The sequence below is a fragment of the Cicer arietinum genome, chromosome 1, assembly GCF_000331145.2.
Source record: "Cicer arietinum cultivar CDC Frontier isolate Library 1 chromosome 1, Cicar.CDCFrontier_v2.0, whole genome shotgun sequence".
Taxonomy (NCBI): Eukaryota; Viridiplantae; Streptophyta; class Magnoliopsida; order Fabales; family Fabaceae; genus Cicer; species Cicer arietinum.
Genome location: NC_021160.2, coordinates 9,460,382 through 9,480,932, shown reverse-complemented (window position 1 = coordinate 9,480,932; position 20,551 = coordinate 9,460,382). Strand labels below are relative to the sequence as shown.

At 28.3% G+C, this 20,551-nt stretch overlaps 1 protein-coding gene across 2 annotated transcripts; it reads right to left on the bottom strand.

Annotated features, from left to right (window-relative positions):
- Positions 1-4,179: 4,179 nt before the first annotated feature.
- On the bottom strand, positions 4,180-7,869 carry LOC101509872 (bidirectional sugar transporter SWEET17). 2 transcript variants are annotated; one of them, XM_004487778.4, is made up of 6 exons: positions 7,697-7,869; positions 7,550-7,586; positions 7,247-7,457; positions 6,516-6,677; positions 4,933-5,052; positions 4,180-4,569 (listed from the first exon to the last, which is right to left on the bottom strand). In XM_004487778.4, exons 1-6 carry the CDS (start codon positions 7,728-7,730, stop codon positions 4,426-4,428), a joined length of 708 nt encoding a protein of 235 aa, XP_004487835.1. In that variant the 5' UTR covers positions 7,731-7,869; the 3' UTR covers positions 4,180-4,425. The 2 variants fall into 2 exon arrangements, with proteins under 2 accessions (XP_004487835.1, XP_004487836.1); XM_004487779.4 differs by lacking the exon at positions 7,550-7,586 and having other exon boundaries at positions 7,587-7,861.
- Between the last annotated feature and the right edge of the window lie 12,682 nt (positions 7,870-20,551).

The window sequence follows — 20,551 nt, the reverse complement described above, 5'->3', positions numbered from 1 at the left end:
CTCCAATCACATGACTGCATATATGAGTTGATTGCTTGATTTTAATGATACACACCATAACAAAGTGAAGTTTGTAGACATTAGCATTGTTGGTGCTATTTGTAAAGGCAACATAATGATTAAGAATAGGAATGAAGAAAACATATATATGATCGGTGTCTTACGTGTGCCATCCATGAGAATAATTTGGTGAGTGTAGGCCAACTTGTGCAAAAAAAGATTAATATGCAACTGAAAGAAGGAGAGTTAAAGGTCTTTGATGCCAAAGACAAATTGGTGATGCAATCTCAATTATCTAAGAATAAGAATTTCAACTTGAGTCAAAATGCCGCATATATACAATGTTATTCTAGCATATTTATTGATGATGAAAGATGGTTGTGGGATGAAGGTGCAAACATGAGAAGATGATTGAATTGTGTTTGCCAAAGTTGATAACTTTTTGCTAATTTCATGAAAGTTGGTTGGTTTTTATGAATTACTTAGATAAGAAGCAATTGGATTCAGAGGCAGGAAATAATGAAAGCAAAAATAACTGCACACGTAGATTTATCCTGGTTCACTACTAACTTGGCTATATATAGTCTCCTCAATCAGAAGGCTTTAACCTAGTAAATCAATTACCTTGAATTACAAAGAACCTAACCCTCTAAGCCAGTCTTCCCAAATAGCCTGACAACCTCATACTTATGAGGAACTAACCACCTTGACCCTACAAGCCAAGTCTTCTCCTAACAACATGACGACCCCATATTGAAGAAGGAAATAAACCACTATAGGGTTAGATACAAAAGATTGGAAATTTAAGTGTTTGCTTCAAACAAAGATGATAATAATAATAAAAATAATAACTCTCACACTCTAATAAAAGAACACTCAGAAAATATTTCTAACTTGAACAAATATTTCTCTCTTTGAACTCAAAGATGAATTTGAAATTTTAAGCTTATGAGTTCTTCTAGTCTTTTTTTATTTTCGATGCTCTTCTTCTTCAGCCTTGAGTGTGTGCTTCAATTTAGTCTTTGTTTAATTCTTAATTGTATCTTGTTTATATTGAGTTTGTAAATTCTTCAAATTGATTATGTTTCTATTTTGTTTAGATTTAGTTAATAAATTCTTCAGATCAATTATGTTCGTATTTTATTTAGATTGCATTTGTAAATTCTTCAAATTGATTATGTTCATATTTTATCGTATATCTTGATCAAATCCTCTTCAAATCTTGACCATATCTTCTTTTCAACTTGATCAAAGATTTTCTTCAATTATAAATATGAATAAAATCTTATTTTAGATTTTCATCAATTATAAATTTGAATCAAATCTTATTTTAGATTTTCTTCAATTATAAATTTGGATCAAATCTTATTTTAGATTTTCTTCAATTATAAATCTGAATCAAATCTTATTTTAGATTTTCTTCAATTATAAATTTGAATTAAATCTTATTTTAGATTTTCTTCAAAAACATGAATCTTCTTTCATGCTATTTAAAGTCAAATAAATTGTTCTCATAAAATATTTTTGGTATCATCAAAAGTCTAAGTATAAAATCAACTTGATTCCAACAATTTCCTCCTTCTTGCTGATGACAAAACTTGTATTTTTTAATTATTTTTTTTGTTCTTTTTTTTTACTAACATGAATATATTATAAGAAAATATAAAAATTAATGTAAATCTAAACTACTTTGAATTTATCACAACATCAGTAAGTGTATGAAAGTAAGGTTTAAGTTTTTCTTGATGACGTCAAACATACCTTCAGGTAGTGGTTTGATGAATATGTCAATTAATTGGTGTTCATTGTTTACAAACTGAATGTTTAATACCCCTTTTTGAATAAAATCTCTAATGAAGTGATGTTTGATTTCTATGTGTTTAGATCTAGAATGTAGGATATAGTTTTTAGTTAGACAAATGACAGAAGTGTTATCACAATAGATGAGAATGTTGGTTTCTAGAATTTTGTAGTTTTCTAGTTGATGTTTCATTCAAAATAGTTGAGAATTGCAACCAGTGGAGAATACATAGTTGATGCAAGTATAGTGGAGAATACATAGTTGATGCAAGTATAGTCTGTCAAGTTGCTTGGATGAGCCCATTGATTGATGACCTGAAGATAGAGTACAAGAATCCAATGAAACTAAAGATTGACATCAGATTAGCCCCCAGTCTTGTAAGGAATCGAATGTCACATAGAATGAGGAAATACATAGAGACCAAATATCATTTTTTGAGGGATTAAGTGAGCATGGTGAAGCTGAAGCTCAACTACTGCAACACTGAAGAACATATAGCTGACATATTCACCAAGCCTTTGAAGTTTTATAAGTTTAAGAAACTTAGAGAAATGCTTAATATTCTATGTGAAATTGAACTAAAGGAGGATGTTAGAAGTAATTCAATTCATTAAAGTGTAATAAGTGATAATGTGTAAGTGTAATCAACTTGATTGTGTAATTGGGTTTCAAAGACTTATAAGCCATGAGTCCATACGTAAAAACACTATATAAGTGACAATCAAATATGAATCAAGTAAAGTGAATTACTATCATGACCGTTTTCAGTTAGTGCAATTTAAGTAAGTTACTTTTTGTTTATTACCAAGCAAGTAAGCTAATTTCCATCATCAAGCTCGTGACAAAAGTCGATCACGTTCATAGGAGTTGATCCAAGGCATAGGTAAGACTTAGGAGAAAACAACCAAGTGTATGAATAAGCAAGAGAGCCCTTTAATAATTATAATGTTGGAATACCAACAAATGTGACAGCACAAGTGACTAAAATACTAATATCTCCATATTTGTAGCGTTGACGACCAAATTATTTATTGAAATTGATATACCAACGTGAACAAAATGAATTCCGTAGTAAGACCTTAAACAAAGCAACTTCACACTCAAACCACAAAATTACAAAAAAGTGCAAAAGAAAAATTAATTACTTAGATAGAGAGAGATGATTTAGAGACATGTAGGAAAATTTGAGAGAAGGCAACTAGGTTACTCTAAAAAAAAATTTAACAAAGGTTACTCTCAATTTCAGTTCCAAAACATTTCTCTCTTTTTTTTTAACATAATAAACTCGTTTGTTTGAGATTTTTAGAAAAGTGATTTTGACTTTATATTTTTAAATTTGATTTTTATGAAACTTAGTTAAAAATAGTAGAAGTTGTTTTAGACTCATTTTTTATTGATTAAAAAAAATAATTTTGACATTCAATAACTTAGATATTTGTTATTAGATATTTTAACACAATAAAAATCACTTTAAAAAAAAAAAGAAAAAAGATATCCATAAAAAATGATTTTTATGAAAAAATTTCAAAATATATTTTCATGTTAAAGTGATTAAGTTGTAGCAAATAGATAAAATACTTAAAATAATATTTTAAGATAAACTATTTAAACTAATTTTTTATTTGAAACTTTATTTTAAAATTCTTTTTTAAAATGTTATTATAAAAAGATAAAATACTATAAAAAACATTTTAGAAACAATCTTAAACAATTGAGTATATTCAAATATATAAAAAAAAATAATGAGTAAGACTTAATTCAACTAACAAATATTAATATTATTAAGTTGGATATCATATCCTGAATTCGAACTCAGGATGTCGTATTCTATGCGAGTTTTCTTATTATATTATCTCTAGACAAAAAAATAATATATATAAAAATAATAACGGAGTCCCTATAATATATATCATCTTTCACTTAGTTTAATGAAAAGATATCTGTCCTAATAACGCATGTTAATAACTCAAATGTATATATTTTATATTGTAGTTTGCTTTTTCAACTCTTTGAAAATATAAACACTATTTTATTTCAATAAACTATTTCTGCTTTTTTATATCTTTAACATGTGTATTTAAGATACAAATTAGCATGATTATAAAGTATATATCTAATTATTTGTCCTCAAGATATCACCTTAAAGATAAATTTAAAGGTAAAAGTTTGAGTTTATAATATTAACAAACTACATTTTTTCCTTTTATAATTGGTGTTTATGGTTCTGATGTGAAGTATTCTTTTGAATTCTTACTTTAAAAGAGATCATCAATAGTGGAGTTAGAATCATTTTGTTTATGTCTCAAATACACCAAAACAGTCACCCATAATTTAGGATAAAAAAAAAAAACTAATTATTTAGATAAAAAGAGAATCCGCACTCAAAAATATGTTTAGTGTATTTGAATGTAGCAAAAAGTTGACACAATCCATTTTTTTAACATATACATAATTCATTCTAGGTTACATTCAAATACACCAAAAAATCCCCCATAATTTGGGACTATATGATACATTAAATTAATATCCATTTTTTTGAAACACTAATTACTTTCTACATTGACCATTGTTTAAAAAACATGTAGCAATAAACTTGAAAGCAAAAGTAGATGGATATGTTTTCCCTATGATACAGATGAGATGAGATGGTGATGTTGACATTCTTCTTCCAATTTATGAGAAACATGCTTCGACGGTTTCCCATTTCGGTAGATCCCATACAACACTAACTGCACGCCTCCAAGTAAAAATCCAGTCCCATTTGGTACCTGTTTATTGTTACATCAATTTATTATACTTTCTAAACTATATATATAAATGTAGTAAAATATTTTTTATTTTAAAAAAATTGTGTGAAAATATTAAATTTTTTATTTTTTATTTTTAAAAATACATCTTTATTAAATATTATTATATTTTAAAAATACATGTTTATTAATTATTTACTTTTAAGAGTATCTCATTAAAATAAATTGAACATGTATTTTAATAAATAAAAATAATTGAAATGTTTTTCTAAAGTAAAAAAACCCTCTATTCTTTTATATATATATATATATAATATTAACGAATTATAATTCTATACTCGAACTAATATAACAATAAAAATACAAGAGCAAAGTGCAACTTACCCCAAGAATACAATCACGAACAAGAACAGCATACAACAGCCAAACGCCGCCGTTTAAAAAGAAGAAAAACGAAAGGAGGAATGGCAAATATTCCACACTTTTTGTTGTCACCACTGTTTTCTGAAATTTACAACCATATATATTAACAAGACATTTCTTTAATTTATTTATGGAATTAAAATGTCATTTTCTATATTTGAGATTTAATTGATTTGTGCTTAATTACAATTTTAAGAACTAAAATAAAGATTTGATTCTACTACTATTTAAAAAAAAATACCAATTCTGCTTATCAGTATTTATAAATCAATTGTAAAAATATTGTAGTGGATATTTATTTATATATATATATATTTGAGTCTGTGATATTCATCATGGTTCACATTAGCCTAACAATGATAGATAATCACGTTAGAGCTGCCAATTGGCAGGGGCTGGGACTTGGGAGTGATGAAAGAAATGGAGATTACTGTAATTATTAGGATTTACTTTAATAATACATCAATTTTTTCAAAAAATAAATTAAAATACTCCGTTTAAAAAAGTTAATTATTTTACTTTTTGAGTTTTACTAAATCGAATTTTTAAGGATGCAACAATATGAAATTAAAAAAAAAATGAATAATAGTTAGTTGCATCATGGATATTCTCTTTAGGCAATGATTTAGAGTGTTATAAAAACAAACTAATAATTGTAATACATACATAATAAAGTCTCATTTTAAGAAAAGTTTAAATAAATTAGCATCTACTTAAAATAAAAATTTTAGCTCACTTTTCTTTAATTTTTGTTGAAATTGTTGCATTAGACCCAGAGTAGTAATGCAGAACAAATAAGATGATTAATTAACTAACTTTTTTTAATTAAATTAGTTAGATTTGGCATATAATTTAAAATATGTCGGTATACACATGTGTATATAATATAAAGTATACCAACTCGTTTTTATTATACACGTTGTGGCTTCAATTTTGCAAAGTTGTAATGATGATTGATGAGCACGTGCAAGTGTTGGATGCTCCTAGCTACAAATATACCAACCATCAACCCATTATCTTTATTTCTCTTATTTATTTTCTTATAAAAGCTATCATGTCATCATTTAATTCATGATCATAAAACGACACCTTGAGAAAAGAAATGTAGCCCATTGAACAGTGATAGAGTACCTACCAATATATTTGATGCCCCCCCTCATGAAAAATAGAGGAGAATCAATTATTTGGAGGGAGAAAAAAAAAATTGTAATGTAAGATCCAACTTACAAATTCCATCAATCAATAATTTGAATCCGTAAACCAAATATGTGACAAGATCTTTGACACAATTATTGCTCTGTTTTTGTTTTGGTTTGTTTCATCATATTAATCTTTTTAAATTGAAATTAATTAAATGTAAAAATAATGCAACTATATACTATTAATTAGTGGTATACGTGGCCTTTTCAGGATCTCTAGATGTTGAAATTTGATATTTATTTGTTTTGTAACTAAATAGTAAAGACTAAGAGAGAATTAGATGCAGATTATTTTAATTTAATAAAACATGAATGATGAGTTATGAAGGTCGAAAGTGAAGTTACCATGACAGCAAGAGGTGATGCATACATAAGAATGTTCAAAGCTGCACCCATAATACCCACAGCACCACTACGAGCCTCTCCTTGTAATGCTAATTGAGTTGCAACTACTGCTGCTGCAAATACTCCCACATCCAATATCCCACCTACAATTGCTGTCTTCACCTGAATTCATCAAACATTTATATGTATAAATTAGGGTCGACAAAATTCAGTTCTGAATTAGAATTATTTGAAAACTGAATCGAATCGATTTTCAGTTTGACAAAACTGAACCGAATTGATTTGCAGTTCAAAAAACCGAACCGAATTGGTTTATAAACCAGTGAACCAGTTTATTTTTGAATCGAACTGGTTTGTAAACTAAATTTTACGTAATTACCCAAATTACTTCTAAAAAACAAATTCTTGTGTAGTTTTTTCGAATTAAAAATCGATTCGGTTCAGTTTTTTGAACTGAAAACTGATTCGGTTCTGTTTTTTCGAATTGAAAATCGGTTCGGTTCAGTTTTTCGAACTAAAAACTTGTTTGGTTCGATTCTAGTTTTAAAAAATCAGTTCGAAAACAGTTCGATTATCAATTTTTATAAATCAGTTAAGTTCAAAAATAGTTCAGTTCAGTTTTGCAGTTTGATTCAATTTTTGATTTTTTTGAACACCTATGATATAAATTATACATACATACATCTATGTCTATATTTAGACACAAAATATAATCAAGTTCAATTGGTTACCCTTATTTTTTTGGGAGCATATATGAGAAATAGAAGAATGTAGATTGTCTCCACCACAATGCCAAATCCATTAACAGTTGCCACAAGATATTCTCCATCCTTTATGGTTCCATAGTAAGTCCACAAAGAGGAGTTAAGCAATGTGCATATATAAGGAAAACTCGAAAAATCTTCTGTAGATTTCTGCTTTATTATTCTCCAAAATGTTGGTCTGCATTGTTTCATTTTACATATTTATTCATGATGTATATATAATAAGAACACAAAATTTGAGATGAGTAGAGTGAAATTTAAAGAGCTTACAAAGGAGAAAGAAACATGAGAATTGAGATTATGTTACCTGTACCAAACAAAGAATGAAAATTCCATTTATGGACATGGATCAATCAAGATTTGTGCAATTTAGGTGAGTGTAAAACAATGAATAGGAGGGTAGTATGCATGTGTTACCTATCACTCCAACAAAGAAACTTGGATCTGCCATGACCAAACCAAGAATTGATGCAAGATTATGAATGAGTAGTTTCAATTTCTTCTTTAGGTGTGTGCATATTTATGATGACTAGGGAGAAGAGTGTCAAAATGGTGAAAAAGAGAGTTTTCTTTGTCTCATCACAAATCAAAAAAGCAATGATATCTTATATAAAAAAAATATAAAATTAATTCTTATTTTAATCCCTGCATTTTAGAGTGAATCAAGTTTTAATGTTAAAAAAATAAAAATTTAGATTGCACGCATGTAATTTCATCATCACTCATATAATTTTTGTTATTTAAATTTGTTGATGTGACACGCTGCCTAAAAAAAATCATTTTTTTAATTTCACTTGGCATTAATAATAAATAAAAAAAGATAAGAAGAAAAATGGAGGCATTAATAATGTAAAAAAAATATGTTTGACCAAAGAAGTAAAATAAATTTGATTTATCATTAATTATTGTCTTTCCTTTTCCCTTCCTTCTTGAATAATAGATTTTTCAACAAACTTTCATCATCAACAGGCAATATTGACAGCCATGTTCATACGAGAGCGGGATAATATATATCAATGATGTTTAATTTAATTTCTCTATTTTTTTAATAATCATTGATTATTTTAAAATTAATTTCTGTAATTTTTTGAATTCTAGTTCAAGTCTAGTTATTATTAATATCCCAATTCTTTTTTAACAAAAAAGTTATTATTGATATCACATGAAATTAAAAAATATATATATAAGTTTTATCCTAATTAATATTTCATGTCAGCAAATTTAGATGATAAAAATTAAATGAATGACCAAAAGTAGATATTATGTCATTAAGGGTGTAATATAAATTTCTTCTTTTATAGGGTTAAAACATCATTCACTGTATTGCCGGGCCAAAATTAGGATTGCTTTAATATATATTAAACATTTTATTTTTTTATATCTTTATTTTTAATTTAAAAATTATTAAATATACCATTAGCAATTGGATCCATGTTTTTTTTTTACAATATTGGTATAGTAAAGTGTTAGAACAGATAATAAAAAATTGCCAAAAAAATAATATAATATGTTTCATGGAGTCAGTTTTTATCATAGTAAGTAAATAGGTATGTGGAATAAATCGATGAAGTTCAAAAAAATGATTGTAGTCTTTTTAAAATTTTATTAATTAAGAATACTAACTCATAAGTTTTTTTAATTATAATTAACTCAGTAATAATTAATGATTGAGAAAATATTGTTTTTAAAAATAGAAAAATAATTTTGTTGAGTACAAAAAAAAACATTTTATCAATAAAGGATATTAAAGAAAATGTTAAAATATTTTATTGATGTTTGATTCCGTTATAGATGAAGTATTTTTAATGTGATTTTAATCAATATCAACCCAATTCATTGTTTAATGTAATTTTTTATATATAGTTAGAATTTTATTGTTTAGACTATGTCTGTTTTATTATTTGATAATTTTATTAACTCTTTTATTTTTATATATTGAATTGGTCGATTGAATTTTATTAACTCTTTTATTTTTACATATTCTTATTTTTTAGCACGGTAATACTTAGAATTTTATTATTTTAATATATTATTGTTTTAAAAAAGAGAGAATTAATGGATTGATAGTCCTTTATCTTATTCAAAAGAATGGGTGACACTTACCTCAATCAATTTTTATTTTCTTGCATCTATCACGTGTTATCCGTGCAGGCAGAAAAAGCTATGGCCCTACCGTAAATAATTGTTGTTTTTTTTATAAAAAATGGCAAATCATAAAACTGTTGACAAGTACCTACAACGAATGATCAATATTTTTTTAAATATTCAATATATTAAAATATTTTATCTTTTTAGGTTTTACTACGCCAAAAAATAATATTTTATAGCGCTTAATAAATATAAACGTTGTTGTATAATACACGTAAAAATAACGGATGCTACAACAACGTTTTTTTGACAAGCGTTGTTGTAGGGTCACACAACGCTTACACATAATGTTTACAGCGTTTTTTCAAAAGCGCTGTAAATTGAAGCGCTCTCACATAATATTTTACAGCGTTTTTTGAGTGCTTTAAACACGAAAATATAGCGCTCACACCTTATGTTACATAGCTTTTAAAGCGCATTTTTGACAAGCGATGTAAAAGCCTTGCACTTTCACATAATTAAAGGACCTGTTAGAGCGCTTATTACACAAGCGCTGTAAAATCATTCACTTTAAATAAAAACCATTTAGTTTAAACAAATTTACGAACCCTCATATTCTCTACTCTGGGAATCCTCCTCTCCTCTACGTACTGTGCGGCCATCTACTGCTCCTCCTGTATAAAAAATTGGATACGTTGTCTCAGGTACTATATGTATTAATTTGTTGTTGTCACTAAAATTAATAAATTGTTACATAATAAATCATATAAAATCTATTCTTTTTTGAAATTTGTTGATCTGTTCTGTTTTGAAATCAGACTTGGACCTTGGTTTCCATTTTCCAATATTAGATATGTGTACTATATATTAGTATAATGTTATCAGTAGCTTATTATTAGTGTAACTGCATTTATATAGGTCATATAATATGGACCAAAAATAGATGTATGTCAATCGATTGTCAAAAGAGTATGAAAATGGAGTGAAGGAGTTTGTTGAGTTTGCAGTGAAGAATGCAAAAGATCCAAATAGAGTCGTTTGTCCTTGTTTAAAATGTTGTTTTGGAAAATGCGTTAGAGAAGATGAATCGGAAGGACATTTAGTATGACATGGAATTGATCAAAGCTATACATGTTGGATAAGACATGGTGAGAAAAAAAAAAGGAAACATTAATTTGGAGAATGGTTCGACATATGCTTCAACTGATTTCGACACAGATACATACGAGTCGGACCGAGTTGAGGAGATTACAAAAGCAGTTGAAGAAGATCTTCGGGATTGTCCTAAAATGTTTGAGAGTTTGTTGAGTGATGCAGAGAAACCATTATGCATGTCTCAAGTGCAAAACACTATGCAAAATAGCGGAGTCACTCTTGTAGCTGAAGTGATGCATGTCTCAAGTGCAAAAGACAAAAACCCAATATATGCAAATCTATCATATTTTGGGGTTATCGAGCGCATATGGGAGTTAGACTACACAATGTTTCGTGTTCCCATATTTGGTTGCAAGTGGGTCGATAATAATAATGGCGTTCAGATTGATGAGTCAGAGTTCTTGCTTGTCGTTTTTAATAGGGTGGGATACAAAGATGAGCCTTTTATTTTAGCGTCGCAAGCTCAACAAGTGTTTTATGTCACTGATCCTGCTGATGATAAATGGTATGTTGTCCTATCGACCAATAAAATAAGTGATGATAACAATAATGATGAAGATGTTGGTAATGATCTTTTATTTGCAACATCACAACCACATGAAATTGATTCAAATGATGATGGTTTATATCTTAGAGATGATCATGATGAGGGAATTTGGATTAATCCATCATTTCGTATCGTTAATGGACAAATAAATGTGAATCCCACCAAGAAAAAAAGAAGGGCATCTTAATGTGTTCAATTATTTTATATAAGCCATGTAATCTGAACTGAGTTCATGTAATTTAATTGTTTGATCTGCCAGAATTGAGCATTTTAGTATATATATATATATATATATATATATATATATATATAGGTAGTTAACTAATTATTTAGAAGAAAAAAAAATCCAAATATAGGTATTTTACTTGAACTGAACTGAATATAAACTTGTAATTTTACAGCGCTTTTGTCCATAAGCGTTATAAAAGCCTTTAAAAAAATAAGGAGGTCACAAAGCTTTGTTTTATACTAAGTTAAAAGGGTCTTTTAAAGCGCTTGTTGCCAAAACGCTGTAAAAGGCTTTTAAAAATAAAATAAGGAAGTCTTTTACAACGCTTTGGCAATAAGCATTGTATAAGGCATTTAAAAAAACAACCCTATTACATAAGAAAACAAAGAGGTCTTTTAAAGCGTTTGTTGCTAAAGTGTTGTAAAAGGATTTTAAAAATAAAATAAGGATGTCTTTTACAACGCTTTTCCAACAAGCGATGTAAAAGGCTTTTAAAAATACAGCCATGTTACATAAGAAACAAAGAGGTCTTTTAAAGCGCTTGTCCAAGCGTTGTAAAAGGCTTTTAAAAAATAAAATAATGAAGTCTTTTACAGCGTTTGTGGACAAGCGCTGTAAAAGGCTTCTAAAAAAAGCGCTGTAATAGGGTTTTAAAAAATAAAATAAGGAGGTTTTTTATAGCGCTATTTCGAAAAAGCGTCGTAATAGGGTTTTATATATAACTGAAAACCGCTTCAGTTTCCTCTTCATTACGTAAACTTCACTACGCTAGTGTCCTCCTCCTCTTCATTGTTCTTCTCATTGCGAACCATATCATCTGTGTTATTATCCCTACGAACCATATTGCCACTATCATCTCCATTGCTAACCATCTCCATATGTGTTATTATCCCTACGAACCATCTCTTCTCATTGAAATATGTAACCCTCATTACGTATTGCTGCGAACCATACTCTGCCCTACGATCCGTTCGTATTTCTGCGCATTCTCGGTGTTCCTTCTCCTACGAACCCTACGTATTTCTTCTCACTATTCAGGTATTGTATTTATTAAATTGTTTTTGTCACTAAAATGCATGTTGAACTTATACTGCTACGTACTTAGACTACTGCATGTTGAACTTGTTGAAGTGATACTGAACTGCATGTTGAACTTGTTGTAGATAAATGTATACCAACAAGGATTTAGATCGTCAAAATGTGGAAGTTGTCAATACTAAGACTTATGAAAATGAAGTCAAACGTGGTGCAACCATCATGCAAAATGTCATAAAAGCAAGGAGTAGTGGCATAAAATTTGAGGTATACTATACTTTGTTTGCGGTTTACTTTTTTTATCTTTTTTGAAAGCATGTACTTACTATATGAATTTATTAGGTTGGATGGAATGAGAGTGGTCAGCCAATTGACTCCAACAGTTCCATGTTTGTAAGTTATATTGGGGCTTTTGTTTGTTGTAATACCCCGACTTTTAACAGTGCGAGTGTATTTTTTTTTTAAAACAAATTCATAAAAACAAAGAAATAAATAAGGAAATACTTTTGGATAAATATTTAAGTCGTAACACAACGACAAAAGTCAACAACATTTACAAGCAGCGGAAATAGTTTGAAATAAAAATTCAAAGTATTTAATACAGCAAAATGCACCGGGGCTATGAGACATATCAGACATAGCTCATATCCATGGGGTATTCTTGGCAGACACATGTACAATAGCACTGCCCAAGAATCTTAACTTCCCCACGTCACATCAAAAAGTGGTACATGGACCCTTCAAAATAAAAGTCTAGCTGACAATATTGGTATAGGTACAATTTTCCAACATACAATAAATACATCCACACAAAAAAGACCTCTAGTCCTTATACAACCGTCTAATCTGATCATGACTCAAAAAAACTTTACAACCCAAGTGATCTCCACGATCCCCGCAAGATCCTCCAGAGACAGCTCCAGTTAGGTGTGTCCAACCTACCTTCCCATCTACAGGGTACTAACCAATGGGAAGGTCCTGGTTCTCATCTGAGGGAAAAACCTAGATTTCCACAATAATTGTAAATGGTCACCAACCGAAATTAACAATTAACATATAACATTTAGATTTCAATGCATAAAATAACCTTTCAACTTAGCATTCACCTTGAAAGGGTTTACATATGCCAAACATGCATAAATAAAGTTGAAAAATGAAGTTTTAAACAAACTGCATTGTCGTATTCGAATACAAGGCTGTTTCAGAAGCCAGTAGCGAAAACATGATGCTTGTATTCGACTACAAGCTCTGTGTATTCGACTGCACAGCTGAAAAATAAGTCAGTAGCCAAATCAGGATGGTTGTATTCGAATACACATCAGAAAATAGCAGAAAACAGCAAAAATCAGCTTTTAAAGAGGTTTCGCAATCAATCAACACTTGCACACAAATCCAAACAATCACACTTAGCAATTATGTCATAATCACAACAACAACTTGAATTTACACACGCAATCATAACATTAAATCAAGCTTGACTCGCGTGCCAAGCACCCTAATGCAATGCGTATATGCCAAAATGCATGGACTCGGAATTCCAATCAAAACCCTCCCCGAAGGGCTGTAAATCATAATTGTACCGCCTATCACATGCCAAAGTACTAAATTACCGAGGTGTCACCTATCACGGGTCAGTACGATTTACTGAAAACGTAAATCGTAAATGTACCGCCTATCACATGCTGAAGTACTATTTACATAGGTGCCACCTATCACAGGTCAGCATGATTTACCAAAAATGTGTAGTCTATCACGGACCTTACACGACGCGACAATCCCCGCAAGGATAAGATGAACCAACAAATCACATGGCATCATCTCGTGGCCCATTCGGTCACCACTATCACCATGGCCCATCCGGTCGCCATGTACAATGAAATGAATGAGCATACTCTGACTTTATCCACGACAATCATTAAGTAAATGCAGATATTAAAAGATTCCCCATTTTTAATATTCATTTAACTCTAACGATTTTCACGACAATCATTAAGTAAATGTAGATATTAAAAGATTCCCCATTTTTAATACTCATTTAACTCTAATGATTTTTAAATTTCACACAAGGCATACTCGAACATTTATTTTCCACCACACACATCAAATTTAATCCACAATTTACATTAAATTCGATCAATTCAAAAACCACAAAATCCACACCAAGTTCAATCATCAATCACCACAAATTTCCACAAAACTCAAACATAACACATGCCAAACTAATTTTCACAAACCACAACTCAAACACATCAAATTTCTTTTCCTCAACAACACACATAGATGAATCAAATTCCTTTTCCACGAAAACACTCATCAATTTCACCAAAAACCCAACTCCAAACTTTCACCCATAAAAGCATTAAATTCATTTTCCCCAAATCTCCCTAAATGCAAACTAAAAGTTTGGAAGGAGCTCTTACCTTAACGATAGCTTTAATGAGCGATTACGGTGCCGTAATTAATTCCGGCAAAAACTTCGCTCAAGTCATTGCTTCCAAAGTTAGCTCACTAGCACCGCAACGTGGCAAGGAGTAACTTTGCCTTCTGTCACTTCTTGAAACGAATCTCAGAAGTTGAAGAACAATGGAGGTTTGATTGAGTTCGGGTGGTTTGGTTTTTCGAAACTGGAAGTAGAGAAAGGAAGGGGAAGCTCGCGAAACTCAGATTCTGTTTCTGTTTCTCTTTTCTTTTCTAATTCCTTTCCTTCCTATTCCTTATATAACAAATATCTAAATAAATATCTAGATATTTGTAAAAATTACCAAAATATCCATCACTTCTCAAACCACTTTTTCAGAAAAATATCTTCTATCACCGCAATTCAATTGGCAGATAAATTTTTCTGAAAAACATTGCATCTCAGAAAATTTTCTTTTCGACAAAAGATTAACTGTACTTAATTTAATTTATTTATCGACGAATATTTTTAATCAGGGCATCAAAAGATATTTTTGGGCATTAAACTCACAAAATAACAATAACTTGGCTAAAAAGCCTCAGAGTTCAATACCAAAATACACCAAATACATAAATTAGAATTTAAAACTATGGGTCTTACATTCGTCAGAATATCCCCGTCACAATTGACGATTGGAGAGATAAGGCGTTGAAGGATGCGAAAGATATATTGTGGACTGATATACAAGTAACTTTTTTTTATCCACTTTTTTTGTTACTTATAATTTTTTTCATTGAAATACTTTATTCAAACTATATCTTTATTTCATTTGCAGACTGTTTTTTCTGTTGACGAGGTGAGAAAGACTTACGTGTTGAGAGTTGCCAGGAAAATACACCGAGGTTTTAGATCTCACCTTTCAAATTGCTATATGAAAGATTGTGAAGGAAATATGAATAACGAAGCTCCAAAAATATATAAACATTATATATCAAATGAAGAATGGAGCGCATTTGTAGCAAAACGTTCAGACCCCGCGTTTGTTGTAAGTGATTAATTTATTAGTATTTGTGTTTTATTATTCATATTCATAGCGTATTTTAAATTTTTACACGATTTTTAATTTTTTTTATATAGAATATAAGTAAGGCAAATCGCGAGAGGGCGAAAAATATGACGCAGCCATATAAAAAATCTCGTATTGGATATGCACGTCTAGAGCAAAAACTTGTAAGTAATTAAACATCACTTTTATATAATGTGATACATTATAAACTATAGTTTTTAACTAATATTTTTTTTATGATCTTAAAGAATAGCTACAAGACACCCAATCCGATCAATCGTTGGGTCATCATATCTTGTGGAAGGAAGCTCGTGTAAATAAAGATGGAGTGATTGATAACAAAAATGTTCAAAAAGTAATAGAACTTTGTGTAAGTATATTATCACTTTAATATTTTTTAATAATGTATTTTAAAAATGATATTGAACTTATCTTTTTAATCCTACGTGTATTTTAGGAGAATCTCGAACAAAGTTCAGAAAATCAAGAGTACAACAAAGCTAGTTGCAGGGACATTCTCGGTAAAGTGTTTAATGTTCCTGAATATTCCAGTCGCGTGAGGGGGAAAGGATTTGGCGTAACTCCTAAAGCGCTTGTTGCCAAAGCGCTTGTTGATATGAATCAAACTATAATCCCAGAAACGGTACTGTATTTTCATTATTTGATTTTCATATATAAACTATGTATATATTTGATTCTAACTTATTTTATGTTCAATTTTTATATCGCACAGTACTTTGACAATTTCAGTCCAACATACTCTGAAAAGAGATCTAATTGAAATAAAGGAAGACTGGTGTCAGTATGTGATTAACATGAAAACTATTTGATTTGCTGGAAAATGGCATGCTGCAAGGGATAGTTATATGAATATATGGTAGTTATGTTCTGAGTAGTTTTGATAGTTATATGTATATGAATAGGGGACATTTGAAAAGTTGTGAATCTGTAGTTATATGAATATGTATATAGTTATGTGTTGTTGTCAATATGTGAATATGTATATGTTGTGAACTGGTTATGTAAATATGTAAAGTTATAAAGTTAAATTATAAAGTTATATAGTTCTGTTGTTGTGTACTGATTGTGAAATGATTGTGTGAACTGATTCTGGATGAAAATGATTTTGGAAAAAAAATTAAAAGACAATGCTTTCTAAAAAAAATGTCATAAAAAACCAAAAAGCGCTTTTAAAAAATTCCATTTACAGCGTTTTTTAATAAAACTAAAATAAGAATGCACCTTTTACAGCGCTTTTTCAAAAAACGCTGTAATATGTGCATAATAATGCATCTATTGAATGCATATTTTACGACGCTTTTTCGAAAAAGTTTTGTAATAGGTGCATAATAATGCATCTATTGAATGCAGTTTTTACAACGTTTTGTTCAAAAAGCGCTGTAAAACGAGTATAACAAGCGTGCAATATATCTACCTATTTTATAGCGCTTTTTTATTTTAAAAAGCGTTGTTGTATCTTTTTACAGCGCTAGATACTACAGCGCTTATTTTTTTGAAAAAGCGCTGTAAATGGTTTTAAAAAAAACGCTTTAAAATAAGTTTTTTTGCATTAAGAAGTTTGCAGGAGGGAATGCAACTATATTCGTATCATGTACATAAGAATTACACTTTCATTCAATCATATCTTTTTAATGATATACTTTTTATTTATTTCATAAAACATTTTAACAAATATTTATATAATAAAAATATAACTGGATAATTGTAAATTTTTGTTATATTAAGGATACAAAGCCATTAAACTTGAATTAATTTATAATTGTAATCAATATTTATGTTCAAAATTTATAATTTATATTCGTAATAGGGTAAAGAAATGGGAAAAATTCATTTAATTTTAACATTTTTTAATCTTTTTCCAAAAATGGAAATCCTTTTCTAAATGATAGATTCAAAAAGAAAACTAAGAAAGAAGAAAATGTCTAACCTTTTGGATGGACATAAATGTGAGGGGAAGGAACACTTGGATGTGGAGCCCACTAAACAGTATTGTGGTCTGTGATGAATCAAAAACAAGTTGAGATTATTTCTCAAAAAAGAGATGGAGAACATAGCCACTGTAGATTTATTGTTCATAAATTAAAATAAATTAATATTCATATTTTTGCATCACATGTTTTTAAAATGTGATGTAAAATTATGGTAATAGAATAAATGGGGATGGTGAGAAATGAAGAGTACCATAACTTAGAAAAAATATGTGTGAAGCAAAGTGATCATTAGAGAAATATTATTTGGACATAAAAAATGTATTCAAACAATTTAATCAAAAAAAAAAAAAAAAGAATGACGTCCAACATGTTATTTTTATACTATTTGTACACGTAGAAATTTTTTGACGGTGTTTGAGAGATGTAGTCTAATAAAGTTTTAAAATTTTTAGGGCACTGAAAAATATTCCTACTAAGTATTTATTTATATATTTAAGAGATTGATTGTTTAGAGTAAAGAATTGCATTAAAAAATTATATTCTTATTATATCATCATAGACTAATCCAATAATTTGGACTTATGAGAACAAGATTATATACTATAAATATTCAATATGATTGTTACCTATTAAATCAAAGATACATCTACTTTACCAAATTATAATTATTCTCTGTGTATGTTCATATTTTGAAAGTGTCATGGAACTCTTTGGGATTTTTATTTTTAATGTTTTAAAAATTATCTGTATGCATGTAAGTAGACAGTCATTTAAAATTCTCCTCATATATAGTTGTACAATTCATTATTTACAAAATTCATAAAGAGAAATATTTTTAAAGAATTAATAATTATTTTAATATTTAAATGTATAAGGTGTTGTCACATTCTCTTTAACTATATCAATGTTATAGAAAATTTATTTAAATATCTTTTTCGATTAGTTTAGTCAATTAGTTTAATCAATCAATGTATTTTTTTATAAGTTAATTTAATTCTCAAATATATATTTATTTATTAATTTAATCAATAAAATTAATGATATTAAATACACTTTAAAGACATTTTATTATTTTAATATATGTAAAGACTACATGGACACACCTAAAAAATTTAAGAATAAAAGTAACTAATTACTGCATCTTTAATGTTTGAGTGTCTATTTAATTAATGAGACATCATAATATTTTAAGTAGAAGAAATGGTTAAAATATTCCATGCCAATAGGTAATAAATAAAACATAATGGGACAACTGCCCCCAATATACCGACTGTAGATCCGTCATATGCTATAACAATATTCATTCATATTCCATTCTGATTTAGATAATTATCCTTTTGTTCGAATAGATAGATATATCTATATAACTTTTTAGTTCTAATTTGTTAAAAGAAAATAGAACATTAAATTTATTTTTGAATGTTAATCTAAAATCTTAAGAACAATCCTAATTATTATTATTATTATTATTATTATTATTATTATTATTATTATTATTATTATTATTATTATTATTATTATTATTAAATGAAAGTGTTAACAGCCGCATGTTATAAAGTAGAATGATGTGTTGGAAATGTCGAATCAAAATTAGTGAACCACTTTTTCAAAAAAAGAATAATAACAAAACATTGATTGATAATAAATTAAAGGACGTGTGTTGTTGTAGATCGTAAAGATATATTTTAATATTTTATAATTTGTTGAGTATTTTCAAGGGATTATACTAAATAAAAAAGTTAAATTATTTTGTACTTGTTTATTGCAATAAAAATTGTTTTTTAAATAATTAATTATTAAATATGATTTTTTTGATAAATTTCTCAATTGAATATTAAGGGACGTGTGTTTTATGATTTTTTTGATAAAATAATTAAAGGACGTGTGTTTTATGATTTTTTTGATAAAAACTTTTAAAATTGAATATTTTAAAAAATAAACTATAAGAAACATACTCAAAAGTTAAAGAAATAAATAGTATAATTGTGAGTAAAAATATAATTTACAAACTTTTATCTTTCTATTTTCTACCCAATTAAATGAAAGCAACAATTTTGTTTTTGCATTTGTTTAATTTCTTTTTCACTTTTACCAAATTACTTTCAAATTATCTCGCTTTCCAACTTCTAAATCTTAATAGACGCTTTAGAATAAGATATGACTTCCAAGTGGAGTCATATAACTCACACTACACATAGTGGGATGAATTAATCAACATGAGTCTAATTATCCCTTCAACTTTTTAAATTTAACCCGTAATTCAATTTGTATTTAATTTGCACACCCTCAACTTTTAAGTTGCACCCATTGCATTATGCTTTCTCCTCAAGTTTATACAGATTATGTCTTCATTTTTTAAAACAACAAAAATGTATAAAAAATAAAATATATTTTCATTATGATCTAACATTTTCTTCTTTCTATGATAATGAGTCTCATATTAAGATAAAATAAATACATATTTAAAAAAATAATAACACAAAATATTTCTACAAATTAAACTGAATTCTAAATTTCATTCATCCATTTTTAGCACACTATTTGTGTCTTTCCATAAAAAGTAAACAAATTATACTAGTATATTATAGGTGCTTTCGTTGAGGAGTAAATTATGAGTATTTATTTTTACACTCAGGCTATGAGACTCACATATTTTTAATAAGAAAATAAATAAGAGTTAAAATATAATGATATAAAGTTATTGATAAAACCTATTTTGTAATATTTTGAGGTACCTCGTTACATACTTATCAAATTCTAACATTAAAAGTTATAATGAGATAAATGATACATTTAATACTT